Source organism: Polypterus senegalus, chromosome 15 (assembly GCF_016835505.1).
Source record: "Polypterus senegalus isolate Bchr_013 chromosome 15, ASM1683550v1, whole genome shotgun sequence".
Taxonomy (NCBI): Eukaryota; Metazoa; Chordata; class Cladistia; order Polypteriformes; family Polypteridae; genus Polypterus; species Polypterus senegalus.
In genome coordinates, this window is record NC_053168.1 from 871,662 (window position 1) to 884,659 (window position 12,998).

General features: G+C 42.4%; 2 protein-coding genes across 4 annotated transcripts in view; one reads left to right on the forward strand and one right to left on the reverse strand.

The window, feature by feature from the left end:
* Positions 1-822: 822 nt before the first annotated feature.
* kiaa1143 (KIAA1143 ortholog) lies at positions 823-4,807 on the reverse strand (the record flags this gene model as incomplete). Its single annotated transcript, XM_039737634.1, has 3 exons — positions 823-2,054; positions 3,586-3,733; positions 4,616-4,807. Coding segments are annotated over 3 exons (555 nt in total), but the record flags the coding sequence as incomplete, so codon positions are not given.
* An 887-nt stretch (positions 4,808-5,694) lies between these two features.
* kif15 (kinesin family member 15) overlaps positions 5,695-12,998 on the forward strand; it is a 67,826-nt gene continuing 60,522 nt past the window's right edge. Inside the window, exons 1-6 of one of the 3 annotated variants that reach the window (XM_039736175.1) lie at positions 5,695-6,352; positions 7,032-7,059; positions 7,179-7,365; positions 9,534-9,610; positions 11,237-11,274; positions 12,133-12,230. In XM_039736175.1, coding sequence (XP_039592109.1) covers positions 6,334-6,352; positions 7,032-7,059; positions 7,179-7,365; positions 9,534-9,610; positions 11,237-11,274; positions 12,133-12,230 — 447 coding nt within the window. In that variant the 5' untranslated portion in view covers positions 5,695-6,333. Of the gene's footprint in view, positions 6,353-7,031; positions 7,060-7,178; positions 7,366-9,533; positions 9,611-11,236; positions 11,275-12,132; positions 12,231-12,998 lie in introns of those variants that run through there. The other 2 variants (XM_039736176.1, XM_039736177.1) reach the window with 2 other exon arrangements.

The following is a 12,998-nucleotide window of genomic DNA, read 5'->3' on the forward strand; positions in this document are numbered from 1 at the left end:
GGCACATTGACATCTGGAGAGGCGAAGCTCATGTTGTGTGTGCGGCGTGCCACAGGAGGGCAGAGTGGAGCCCGGACGTCGCTGGTTGTCGGCTCGACTTTCAGTGCGTTGAACAAAGTGGGTTTTTACGCCGATGTGAAAGTGCAGTGTTCAGTGGAGAGACGTGAGGTAGTTATATCAGGTAAGTTAGACAGCCATGAAAAACGAGCATCAAGTGACAGCGGGCAACACCAGCCTCCTACCAACTAAAAAAAGACACAAATCATGGCCCCCCTGACCCGGGCCGGCTCCTGCCTGCTGCCTGATACTGTAAGGAGAGGCTCCTCCAATCACAAGCCAAAGCTGACTAAGTGGGCTCGACAATGTCACCCTGTGGCCATTCAGCCCAAGCCAAGATGAAAGCTGGCCGTTACTCAGCAGGCCTCTGAATTGGTGTTGCTTGCTTCTTGCTGTTTTGGAGTAGTCCTCGTCATTATCGTGAAGCAAGTCAGTTACTGACCATGGAGTCACAGAGTCTTCAGGGCCCTTCACATTCTGTTATGGTGCAGCCTTTGCTAACATCATTTACGTTTGTTTTTCTTCTGCCCACTCCAAATACCCCAGAATGACCAAACTGTTTGGGCGCAGACCAGTGTTATATTAACATGTTCACTTGAGCTGCGGCCTTCTGGGGGATCAGGACAAGAGTGACATCTGAAACAAACTGCGCTCAAGTCACGTGGGGTGTGCTGCGTGAGGGTCACTGATCGAAATGATTAAAGTGTAAATTTAAACACACGTGTCACTTAGTCTTGTAGATAAACACAATAAGCAGACGAGTACTTGGAGGAAAGTCTTTGATTTTATTGCCAGCTTCATTTCTAGGAATGACATTCTCAGTCTTTCGAAATAACTCAACTGCTCTCTTTTAAGAAACATAATGGTAAGAGTTTACTGCTAATTACAAAAATCATGCAGGGTGAGCCAAAGGTGACACTGAACATGTCTGCTGAATTCACAGTTAGGGGTTTCTTAGCGGTCATCTTTCCCAAAGCTCCTTCTTTCTTACAAGTCCACCCACGTGCTGCTCGTCAAGTCTGAGGAGATTCAAGGAGAGCTCGTGAAGGACTTCGCTACACTCACACGCGTTCCACACGTCCACTCACTGCCAGGTCTCGGCCTCCGATGATCCCCAGGCTTTGGTCCGAGGTCAGTGACCACCCGGGAGGTCTGCTGGTAAGCGTTTGGTGTGCCCACTCAGGTCGGGGTTCTTAAGACCACTGTGGTCCTTCTAACAGCCGTCTGCACGAGCAGCTCGTGGAGTCGCACTGCCAGAGATGTTAGCACTGAGCCATCTGCTTTGCTGACCGTGTTCTTCACTAGGATCGTGCGCTGTGCCAAAGGCCAAGCGTGGTGAAAGCTTTCAGAGCGGAGCTTACTAGTTTCAGAAACATTAACTAAACAGGACTTGCTACGGTGTCTTGGGCTCGATGGCTTGTTCTTGTCAGAGTTTACAGTTTTTTTTAAAGATGTAACCCTGCTTTAGCCAATCAGCCTCCTAAATGTGCCAGCTGACAGTACCCAGGTGCTGTGCCATGATAATGGGGAGCAAATGCCACTCAACAGGCAAAGGAAACTGCACAGTAGAAAACAGCAAAAAAGAGATCACTGCAGTAGTAAACCTACTCCTACTACAAGGGGCTCACAAAGACCACTGGCCTGCCAGTTACACTTCATTGTCTGTGCCCAGCACAAAAGACCAAGGGGGGGTATGGGGGGTCCTTATCTGAGAAAGACACAAACTTCACAAATCTGAAAGGTGCACACATCAAAGCATTCCCATGTCCATTCATTTAAAACTTAGTCTTCATCCTCCTCCTCGTCGTCGTTCCCAAATGACAGCAGGCTGCTGTTCTTGACGCTCTTCTGACTGCTTTCCTTTCTGGGGTGACTGTTGTCCTTCTCCTCTTTCTTCTTCTTAATGGAGCTCGCAGAAATGCCTTGAAACTTGGTGTCCGAGGAGCGCTTTTCTGGCTTCTTGAACATAATCTTACCTCCTGCAGGAGTTGGGTCCTCTGGGGAAGCAAAGACAAAACACGTCAAAGAAAACGTAATCCGGTGCTTCAGCTGAGCTGAACCGAATCGTAGCCTAGTCTGAGTCTCCATCTTCAGGGCGGAAATCAGAAAAGCCATCGAGGAGAGTCCTGGCTCCCTAAAGCTAAGGGGACACCGATAGTCAAACCTGCCGACAGCGCAGCGCGTCCATCAGGGCCGAGACTCTCTGGTGTCACAGTTACTGGGGTTCAGTGGGCATGGACTGCCATCCTAGTCATATTGTACACAAAAGGAAGGGAAAAGCAACAAGGAACCAGGCAGTGCCATTCACTGTTTGCCTGTTTTTTACTTTATTGGGTTAAAACAAGGAATTCACTTTATTCATTTCTGTCTGTAAAATGACTGCAGCACTAATTTAAAAGTAAAATCTCTGCTTTCTACATGAGTGGTGACTGCACGGGCTGAAGGTCTGCTGCAGGTAAATGTGAACTTGGTGACAGGAAGGACTCCATTTTCATTTCTGCTTCAATGGACTGTCACGTCTACAAGTGACGTCAGTCAGTCACAAAGGGAGCGAATGATAAAGGTGATCACCTTACATCACGTCCTTCCTGTTAGCGTCTGGTTTTGTACACTCAAACGTTTGGGCTCGGCCAGACATTTTCATGGTTTTGATTGAAACTGGTACCTCGTGTTCATTTGATTTAATTTAACTGATTTAAAAATAGAGCTTATAATGGCCACGGCTGCTTGAACCGACATATATGGCTAGAAAGCCGCATTGTCAGCTGCCATTCCCTCAGTGTCCTAATGGTCAATTCCCATAGCTTCTCTTTAATTAGTCCAGTTTACAGGCTACTGGGTTATTAGAGAAACCTTTCAAACTCCACTAACACCGATGAAGCCTGTTGAACTGTTCACTTGGGTGGCAAGATGCTGGCATTCCTAAAGTTCAGGTTAACGTTCAAAAATGGCCAAAATGAAAAGGCTTTCAAAAGAAACCTGTGCCAGCGTGCATGCCATCTCAGACTGGGGTGACGGTTCAATGACTTGAAGCATACAGCCGAGACAAGGCTGGAGTGGCATCAGGACACTTCCCTGAGAGTCCCGGCCAAAGCACAGACGTCAGCCCCATGGAACACGCGTGGGGAGACCTGAAGATGGCAGTCTGAGAGGATCTGCCAGGAAGAATGCAAGAAACTGCCCAAGTCAAGGTGCGCAAAGCTAGTAGAGACTCGGCAGGAAGGGCTAAAGAGACTTCCACGAAGTGCCGAGTTAAAGGTCTTGACACTTCTGTGAATGAGGGAGTTCAATGTTTGACTGTTAATACGTTTACCAACCTTTATAAAACACGTTTAATTTAACATTATGGATTATTGAGTATAAATGGGCACATTTCTCCATTTGAAATGAAGTCTACGACAAAAGTGAAGGGGTCTGAAGAGCTTCTGAAGCTACTCGATGCTAATCCCCACGATTACACCCAGTGTGTATGCAGGTCCTCCTCCTCCTCACAGTGACACACTTTGATTTGAGAGGCAGACTCCATACCTTGGTCTGAGCCTTTTTTGATTTCCTGCTTAATGGCCATCACCTCCTCGGCACTCAGATCTCCCTTTTTCAGAACTACCACCTGAGGCTGTTCATCTTCATGGTCACTGTCGCCACTGTCATCAGCTGGGGCAGAAATCGTCTGCCTCTGGGGAGGGAAAAAAAACAGCAAAGCGTTTCTTAGAATTGCTTAAGAGACAAAGGAGGGCACCACTGAAAGGTTCACATTACTGGAGATGGTGAGCACACTTCGCAGGGTTTCCATTTTCCCTTAAAATACCAAGTGCTGTGGTGGGAATGTGGTCCAGAGCACAGGCCTTGTGTGGGGTTTCTACTTGGCCCACATTAGGTCGACCATATGATGTACATGATGCAGAACATAACATTACATTCACAGACTCTCAATGCAATTCAGAGCCTATCCTAGCAGCACTGGGCACAAAGCAGGAACAGATCCTTTACTGTGCCCACTCACACAGTGCCAGTCTGACATTAACTTTTAACCCGAAGGTCTTCCACATTTCATTTTCTTACAAATATACCCGGGGGCATTTAGGCAGGCCGGCTCCTTGCCCAACTAGTGGACCCTGCGGATCATTTAAAGGAGCAGGCCAGGACGGTAATTCAGCTCATTCACTGCGCCCCATCAGGGTGGGCTGCTGGGGACACGAGCAATACGGAGGACAGCGATTAGGGTTTTGGAACTTCAGATCCTGCTATTGACACCGTGCGACCCTGAACAGTCACTTGACCTACTGTACCTGGGCTCCAACTGGAAAACCAAAAGAAATGGAAACAAGTGTATCGTAAATACTGAACGTCGCCGAAGATAAAGGGGTCAGCCGAACAAGTCAATGTAAACGGACGTGCAAAGTGTCAGTCCTGACAAGACGACCTGAGGCATCCGATCAAGAACTCGCGGATTCGGTCCGCATCAACATCTGGGGGCAGGCGGTAAAACTTCACACCGCTGAACGTACAGCCTGCCACCGTGAAAAAACACCAACCGGAGGGAACAAAAAACTCGTACCTTTGTCTCTACCGTTGGACCTTCTTTGTAGCCGACATCATTTTTAAACTTCCGTAAAAAGGACGGCTCGGCGGGCTTCACCCACGAAACTTGATTCTTCTTCTGACTCATTTGGATCAAATAAAAGGACCGAAGAACACCGACCGTGTCGCTAAGTCGATCCCGAGACGCTCGAGTGGCGCGCTCCCAGTGACGTCACCTACTAATGCGCGGCTCTCGCGCGCCTGGCCGCTCTAGTGCCCAGAGTGATATCTACGCTCTAACGACTATAGATAGATTGGTAGATTGTTGATAGGAAAGGCACTACAAAAAACATAGATAATACAAGGAGTTATCTGATAGATAAGAAAGGTACTATATAATAAATAGATAGATGAATGGCGCTATATAATAGATACATAAGAAAGACACTACGTAATACCTGGATAGATAATGTGTCAGGAGGTGTATGATAGATACATATGAAAGGCACTATATATAGAGATAGATAAATAGATATGTAGTAAAGATACTACTGATAAATAGGTAATATGTAAGGAGCTATATGGTTGATAGATAGGACAGATAGATAAAAAAGGCACTACATAATACATAAATAGGTAATGTGAGGATCAATAAGATAGATAAGTACAGAATAAAGATGCTATTTAATACATAATATGTAAGGAGCTATATAATAGATAGATAGGAAAGGTAGTGTTGATAGGTAGATAGATGGATGTGAAAGGCACTATATATATATAATAAATACCACGAGAGAAAGAAAATACACAACAGTCCATATTGTGTATAGATATAGATGACACCACATAATAGATGGATAAATAAGAAAGTCAGTATTTAATAGATATATAGAAAAGGTGGCATGTAATAGATTGATGACTCAACAGACAGACAGAGGAAAGGGACTATATTATTGGTAGATAGATCAGAATGGCACAATAAAAAATAGAAAAGAAAAACTAAATAATACATACAGTATATAGATATAAAATGTACTATAGAATACATAGCTAAGGATGGCACTATATAATAGATATATACAGTAGAAAAGGTATATAATATATATGTGGGTAGATTATTTCGTAGACAGAGAGGAAAGGCACTGTGTAAAAGGTATCTTGCTCAGTAGGCATTGATGGTAAGGAAAGGCAGGCACTATTTGATAGATAGATAGATGTGAAAGGCAATATATAATAGATAGATAGACAGATGTGAAGGGCACCATATAATAGATAGAAAAATGTGACAGGTACAATATATATAAGATCGGTAGATAAATAGATGAGAAAGACACTACATTATATATATGGATACCTGTAGATTGATGCGAAAGGCGCAATATAATAGATAGGTAGATACATAGGGAGTGACGAACAGTGACGTCACACTCAGCCGACTTTCCCTTCTCTATTCTAGAGTAACCCAAATGACAACGCCTACAGGACACGCCCATTTTACTCTGAGCCACAGCAATACCCTTCTCGAGCAACTCCCTGATCACGTGACAATGTCTTACTTTTTCGCAATGGCGGCTTCCTTTTGCGACTTTGTATTCTTGGTTGACGTCACAGGGCTGAGCGGAAGTCCCGAAGGATGCGCCAAGTTTAAAATTGCGCCATTTCGCTTGGCCAATTTGTATTTGTTTTTAGTTATATCCTAGGTATTTTTTTTTTTTACGGATATCTAAAACCATTTGTCGCATGAGTTGAGTAAATATGGGCGTAAAGACAAAAGGTGGGTGTATTTTTTTCTTTTTTAATGTCGCTTTGAGCACTTCGACGGGCACGGAGTTCTTCGCTCCAGCTCCCCCGCAGTGCTGCTTCGAGGGCCCGCTTGAAATTGGCGTTTGCAGTGTCGCTTCTCAGCTGGCAGCCTGCCACATTGTAAAGCGTCGTGAAGCTGGAAACATTTTATGTAATGTTTTTTCAAATCTCGCCCTGAACTGTCCTTAATGAGTTTATGTTTTAGATAATGAATTACTTAATGGTAGTCTTTGTTCTTGTTTTTTTTGTGTTTCTGCTGCTCTTTGCATTTGAGTTTTTCCCCGTCGGATTAATCGATTATCTAATCTCCCAAATCCAATCTACTGGTGCGGTGTTTTGAAAGCGGCGCCCGTGGTTTACAAGCCCAGAGGCCCGTGCAGCTCGAGCGGTTGTAGCTACGGCAGCTGTGACTGACGGTGAGATCCCTCGGCCGACGAAAAGTAAACGGGTGGCAGGTGCGACGAGTGACAAGGGGAGACCCGTCCGTGTGCGGTCACGATTGTCACTCGAGGAAGTTTAAAGCCCCCTGTCTATGGTGAGGGCTGGTAGCGGTGGGACGAGTTCAGTGGCTGACGTAATACGGAGTTGTATTTGTATGATTTTTAGGGTGCTGGACACAAAGGGGTTTACTTTTTCTATTTATTTTCTAGCAGATTTGTTGGATTCCAGTCACGTAGGGTAAGTCTGACTTAATTCGCTGTCAGCTGGCACTTTTCTTGATGAGCAGAATCATTTTTTATAGCTGTGCAGATCAAAGTGGAATTGTTTAACTAAAGCGTTTCTTTTCCTTTTCCCAGCACGGACGGAGATGCCATTAAGGTGTTTGTCAGAGTGCGCCCCCCCACACAAGGCAGTGGGCTGTCCACAGACGGGGACCTCAGCTTGTGCCTCACCGTGTCCTCGTCCAACACCATCCGCCTTCACTCCAAACCGGAGCCCAAGGTGTTCACGTACGATCACGTGGCCGACACGGCCGTTTCTCAGGTGACCCTCCACCCCGTCCGTTTAGGCCTTTACTTTAGAAATCAAAGAGTCAAATTTAATAAGCTGTTTCAAAATGAACGTGTTGGAGTTCTACATTCTGACCGTGAATGCTTCTGCAGCTTTTTTGGTTTGTTTCTTAATAGGGGGTGAATATTGGCTTTAGTTTGTTTGTTTGAATATCTTCTGTGTTTTATATTGGACTGTGTGCACCTGAAAATTCAGGTAATTTCCCAAGTTTTGTTCTTCATTACATTTTACCCTTTATACATAGTTTAGAGAAAAGCAAAGCAAAATGACACCTTTTATTGACTAAAAACTAAAAAGATTACAATATGCAAGCTTTCGAGGCATCTCGGGCCCCTTCTTCAGGCAAAATATAATCATAGATTAGTAAAACCGGAAACATCTGCTCAAAGCCAATCTGGTTTGATGTGCCCATCAGTATGGTCATTGTTAAATGACAATGTATTGCAAAAGAGGCTTAAAATGAATCTGGTAAAGTGAGTAATTATACCACAGTATACAAGCTGTATGCTCAAATATACACCCGCTGAGCAAATTCTTAGGACCACTCCGCATACTAGATAGATCTTTATTGTCATTGTCACTTTTACAAAGGAACAACGAAATTGAAGGTGCAGTCGACTCAGTGTGAGGCATAAATAATAAAAGTACTAATACCAAGCAGGGCCTCCTGTCGCTCTTAGGACTTCCTCAATGGTTTGTGGCTTGTTGGAGACCTTCCTTTGAGATTCTGGTCCACGTTGACATGATTACATCAGGCTGGTTCAGCAGACAATTCATATTCGACCACATCCCAAAGATGTTCTGTTGGATTCACATCTGGTGACTGGGAAGGCCACTGAAGAGCCCTGAACTCCTTGTCATGCTTGTGAAACCAACTTGTTGTGTGACCTGACCTGGCACGGCACATTAGCATGCTGAAAGTAGCTGTCAGAAGATGGGTACACTGTGGCCATGAAAGGATACATAAGATCAGCAATAATGCTCAAATAGGCCGTGGTGTTCAATCCACGATTGATTGATTGATTGATTGGTATTAAAGGGCTCAAAGTGTGCCCATTCACCAGTCTGTTACTCCACCACCACCACCAGCCTGGACTGTTGACACAAGGCAGGAGAGGAGTGGTGCATGGATTCATGCTGTTGGTGGCAAATATGTGTGCCTTGGCAGAAACTGAGGTTCATCAGACCGTGTATGTTTTTCCACTCTTCGGCTGCCCAGTTTTGGTGATGCCCTCGGCTGATAGGAGTGGAACCCAACATGGTCTTCTGCTGTTGTAGCCCATCCACCTCAAGGTTGGACATGCTGTGCATTCTGAGGGGCTTTTCTGGTCACCAAAGTTGTATTGGGGGTACAAAGTGGGTGTTTAGTTTATTTTGCACATCATTCTTTACTCAAAACATCCCGTCATGGCCGAAATCTCATTCTAGTGTTTAATGTGAACATTAACTGACGTTGCTGACTTGTATCTACACGCGTTTACGCATCGCACTGCTGCTGCCACATGACTGACTGATGTAATAAGTGTAGCGTGAATAAGCAGGTGTGCCTAATCATTTGCTCAGTGAGTGTATATGTCACAGTACAGGTAACCACCGAGTCTCTAGGCATGATCATTCAACTGTACTAGGAAGTGCCTGCATGTTTCTAAACCCCAATCCCCTCACACATTTTATTAATTTCCAATGAAGTTCTGGACATCTTCTACAGCCTGTTGACCGTTGGATCGCATTTCAGCAGTGTCTCCGATAGCCGCTTGGATCTGTAGAGTGTTGTCCACAATGCTGGAGAGCATGGATGGGCACTTTTAAGGGCACCCTTTAGGTACGAGCAGAATGTATATATGTATGTCTATATTATTTGTGTTATGCTACAGAATACTGGCACTCCTACACTTCTACAGTAACGATGTTTTGCAAGTGAAATGGAAGGCCAGTGTATGGTGTGTCTTTGTGTTTTTTTCCCCCCAAACACTGTGTGTGTGTGTGTGTGTATATATTTAATGAAGTAATCCCGTGGTTTCAAGATGTCTTTAAAAATTGAGGAAAGTATTTCTGTACAACATACTGGAAATGTAAATGTCAGCTGACAGTAACGTGTTTCTGCTTTGTTAAAAATGCTAACCTTTTATCTTGTTGTTCAGGAGGAAGTTTTTTCTTGTGTTGCAAAAAACATAATCGAGTCCTGTATGAATGGATACAATGGCACCGTTTTTGCCTAGTAAGTAGAAACTCTGATTGAACTGCTTGTGTGTAACAAGTTACAATTTGGGGTGTTTAATTCCATAATGAGGGGAGCGTATTGGTCTTCATTTAAAATTAGACGCAGTCCTTAGGTTTTGGCCAGTAGTATTTTCTTACACTTAAACACACACGTTTAAACTCCTGTTGTGTGTATTAATTCACTTCCTTGCAGAGTTAAGGAACATCTTAACAAAGGGCTTTATTAATGAGTAATGCATTTAGAATATGTGTTTGCATGGGAAGACAAAACTTTTATCACATTTTAATCCTAAACCGGCAAGCTAGACAGCAAGTCCCACGCAAAGACCAAACCAACAAAGCAGAATTCTGAAACCATGACATTAAGATACTTAAAGAAACAAGAAGACCGACTTCTCTGTAGCAATCACATGAACACCAGACAAAATGTCACAGTCTGGATGTGACCTTTTGTGACCTCCTAACCAGGCTGCAGGGTTTTGTTTGCATTGGGTTTTTTTTTTTTTCCTTTAGATATCGGTGATCATTTAGTCAGCAATAAATAATCAATCTTAGGCACAGTCGTTCAAGGTCATTTTTTGGTGGTGTTTTTCTACTTTGACAGTTTAAGGTGCTTTTCACCACGAGGGTCTATGCCAGGGGTGCCCACACTTTTTCAGCTTGCGAGCTACTTTTAAAATGCCCAGGTCGAAATGATCTACCTACATTAAAAATGAGAGAGATATATACTGAGTATACTTTATACATAAAATGTATGTTGTTGTACCTTGTATAACTGAATAACCTTTATGGCACAATAACAATTCAATACATTAATGGACACTACAGTATATGGATTTAATAATCGTCATGTGGGAAAAGGCTGACACGCATAAATAAGTAGAGCCGAATCATGCAGTCAAGGAGCTTTTGAATTCAGCCGAATGATAAATGACGGCTGTCCGATTAACTGTGATTTTAGTTCCCTCTCTCTTCTCTTTCTCAGATCGCTTTTCAGAAGGAAGTCAGTTTCGTTTTTTTTATGAACAGTTCGAAAATGCTTTTCCACATTTTCCTTCTTTGGAATAGCAATGATAGATTGACAGATCAGACAAACGCACTTCGATTGTGACATTGTGAGAGAAAAAAATCCTCTTCCAATTCCACATCCATCCCATAAACAACAATTTTTTTTTTTGTCGATATAAATTGGAAGGCTAACTAGATCACTTAGATAGCCGGAGTTTTGCAGTAGCTTGCGCGTTTGATCGTGTGTGTGTGGAATGACAGAAGAGAAGAGATCTCAGACTGGCCGCCCTGTATGTCAATCAAGTGGCAAATGCCATAGGGAGGATATATGATAGGCTAACGTTTCAAAAAAAAAAAAAAAAATTTTTTTTGGAATGCATTGCGATCTACTAGTCGATTGTGATCAACACATTAGGCAGCCCTGGTCTATGCTGTTATTTATATTTAATATACATTGTGATGTATTGGCTTGCACTCCCTTTTATAAATCAGTTTGAAGGCTGATGAACCAACGGCCAGTATCAAGTTGTCTGTCTGTCTTAACTATCAGGCCTGTAACGTCTCTTTTTTTTTTTTTTTTTTTCTTTTTTTTTCCCCCCTCTCCACTCTACTGTAGTGGTCAGACTGGTTCTGGAAAAACATTTACCATGCTGGGTAAGTTCGTCCACCCCAAACATACACCTATAAACAAATCTATACATCTATCATTTGTGTCTGAACGTTACTAAATGCCAATTAAAGTGGAAGTTACACTCCAGAAGTTAACAACAGCATTTATTTCTATAGTACATTTCCATACACTGAATGTTAGCTCAAGGTCCTTTATACAATGTCAAAGAAATAGCTGCAAGGAAAGAAGAAGAAATTAATTAAATAATAATAATCCGTGAATAACAAACAATAAACCCATACAGGCTTGCATAGATTAGATATATAATAAGTAGAAAGGTAGAGACCTTATAGAATTTATTGTACTGCAAGTCTCTAAAGAGGAGTACAGTGAGAAGGTCAGATAGCTGGGAGGATGGAGGGTGAAAGAATTTGCAGGCATTCCAAGGGCAAAAGCCCACTCAGCTCCCACTGGGCATTGTACCCAACCTCCATGCCCTTAAGGCGCTCCTCGTTGCTTTTTGGGCTTCATCTTGGAGGATCCAATGCAGTCGGCCTTGTGGTATCCACTCTCACTCCGAAATCACGGGCCGCTGCAGAGGGCCCTGATCAGGTGGTGTAAAAGCAGAAAAGAAAGCAAAGTACCGATCAGTAATGACTGCAGGCAAACGCTTTGTACCAATGATTCTGAAATTTATTACAGGGGCTTAAACAAGTAAAACTTTTTATATCGGCATTTAGTTAGATAGAACTTCTGTCTTTTCTACATCCTGCAGATACTAAAGATAAAGTGAAAAAGAACTTCAACAATGTGCTGCGTGGTTATTTACCTAGAGAAAGTTTAAATAGTCAAAAAGAAAATCTTTTTAAAATGACTTTTTTTATTTTTTTTTTTTTTTTTAGGTCCACCTGACTCTGACAACTTTACTCATAATATGCGTGGAATAATTCCTCGTAGTTTTGAATATTTATTTTTTTTGATTAACCGAGAAATTGAAAAGGTATGTGCCTTAGATTTACAGATAAAGCTTATTCATAGAGGACGTGATTTTACAGCAATTGGGACGACTTCTAGAATGTTTATTAATGAACATGAAATTACAGAAAATTCAAATATGAGAAATTTTATGTATTTGTAATGATTTAGGTAACAGAATTGTTTTGACTAATTTAAACGGAAAAAATAAGGCTATTTTTTTCCTAATATGTTGATTAGTAAAGCAAAAAAAAAGGCAGAAAAACAGTTCATTGGTGTTTCTATCTTTTCACATCCTGAAGATTCTCATTAGAATCATTTTGCTTTGATTGTCAGTTATCCTTAATTGCCCCTAAGAATTGTCCTATTTTATTTGCTATACATGCTATAAGTGCTGACATAGTGTGTGTGTGTGTGTGTGTGTGTGGAGTATTATTTGTTCTTTTATTTTTATTCCGGTCATATTTGTATTTAAGTTCAAGTTAATTTATTGTCACCTGTGCATGGCGTGGTGAAGCTCACTCTCTCCTGTACACTAGTGACAGGAGTACAGTACCAACCAAAGGAATAATTATTAATAATATACGACATTCACATTTAAATGTGTCTGCATTGTGCAATTATTAATTTGTAAAGTCGGAATTGCATTTTACCTGTGAGCTTGTTACAGCACTCGGAGCCAGAAGTTTGTGAAGAGTTGAATAAAAAAATAAACTGAAAAAAGACACTGAATGTTAGTTATTTTATACAGACAATATTAATAAACTTCACCTATTTTTGTTGTCCTGTCGTT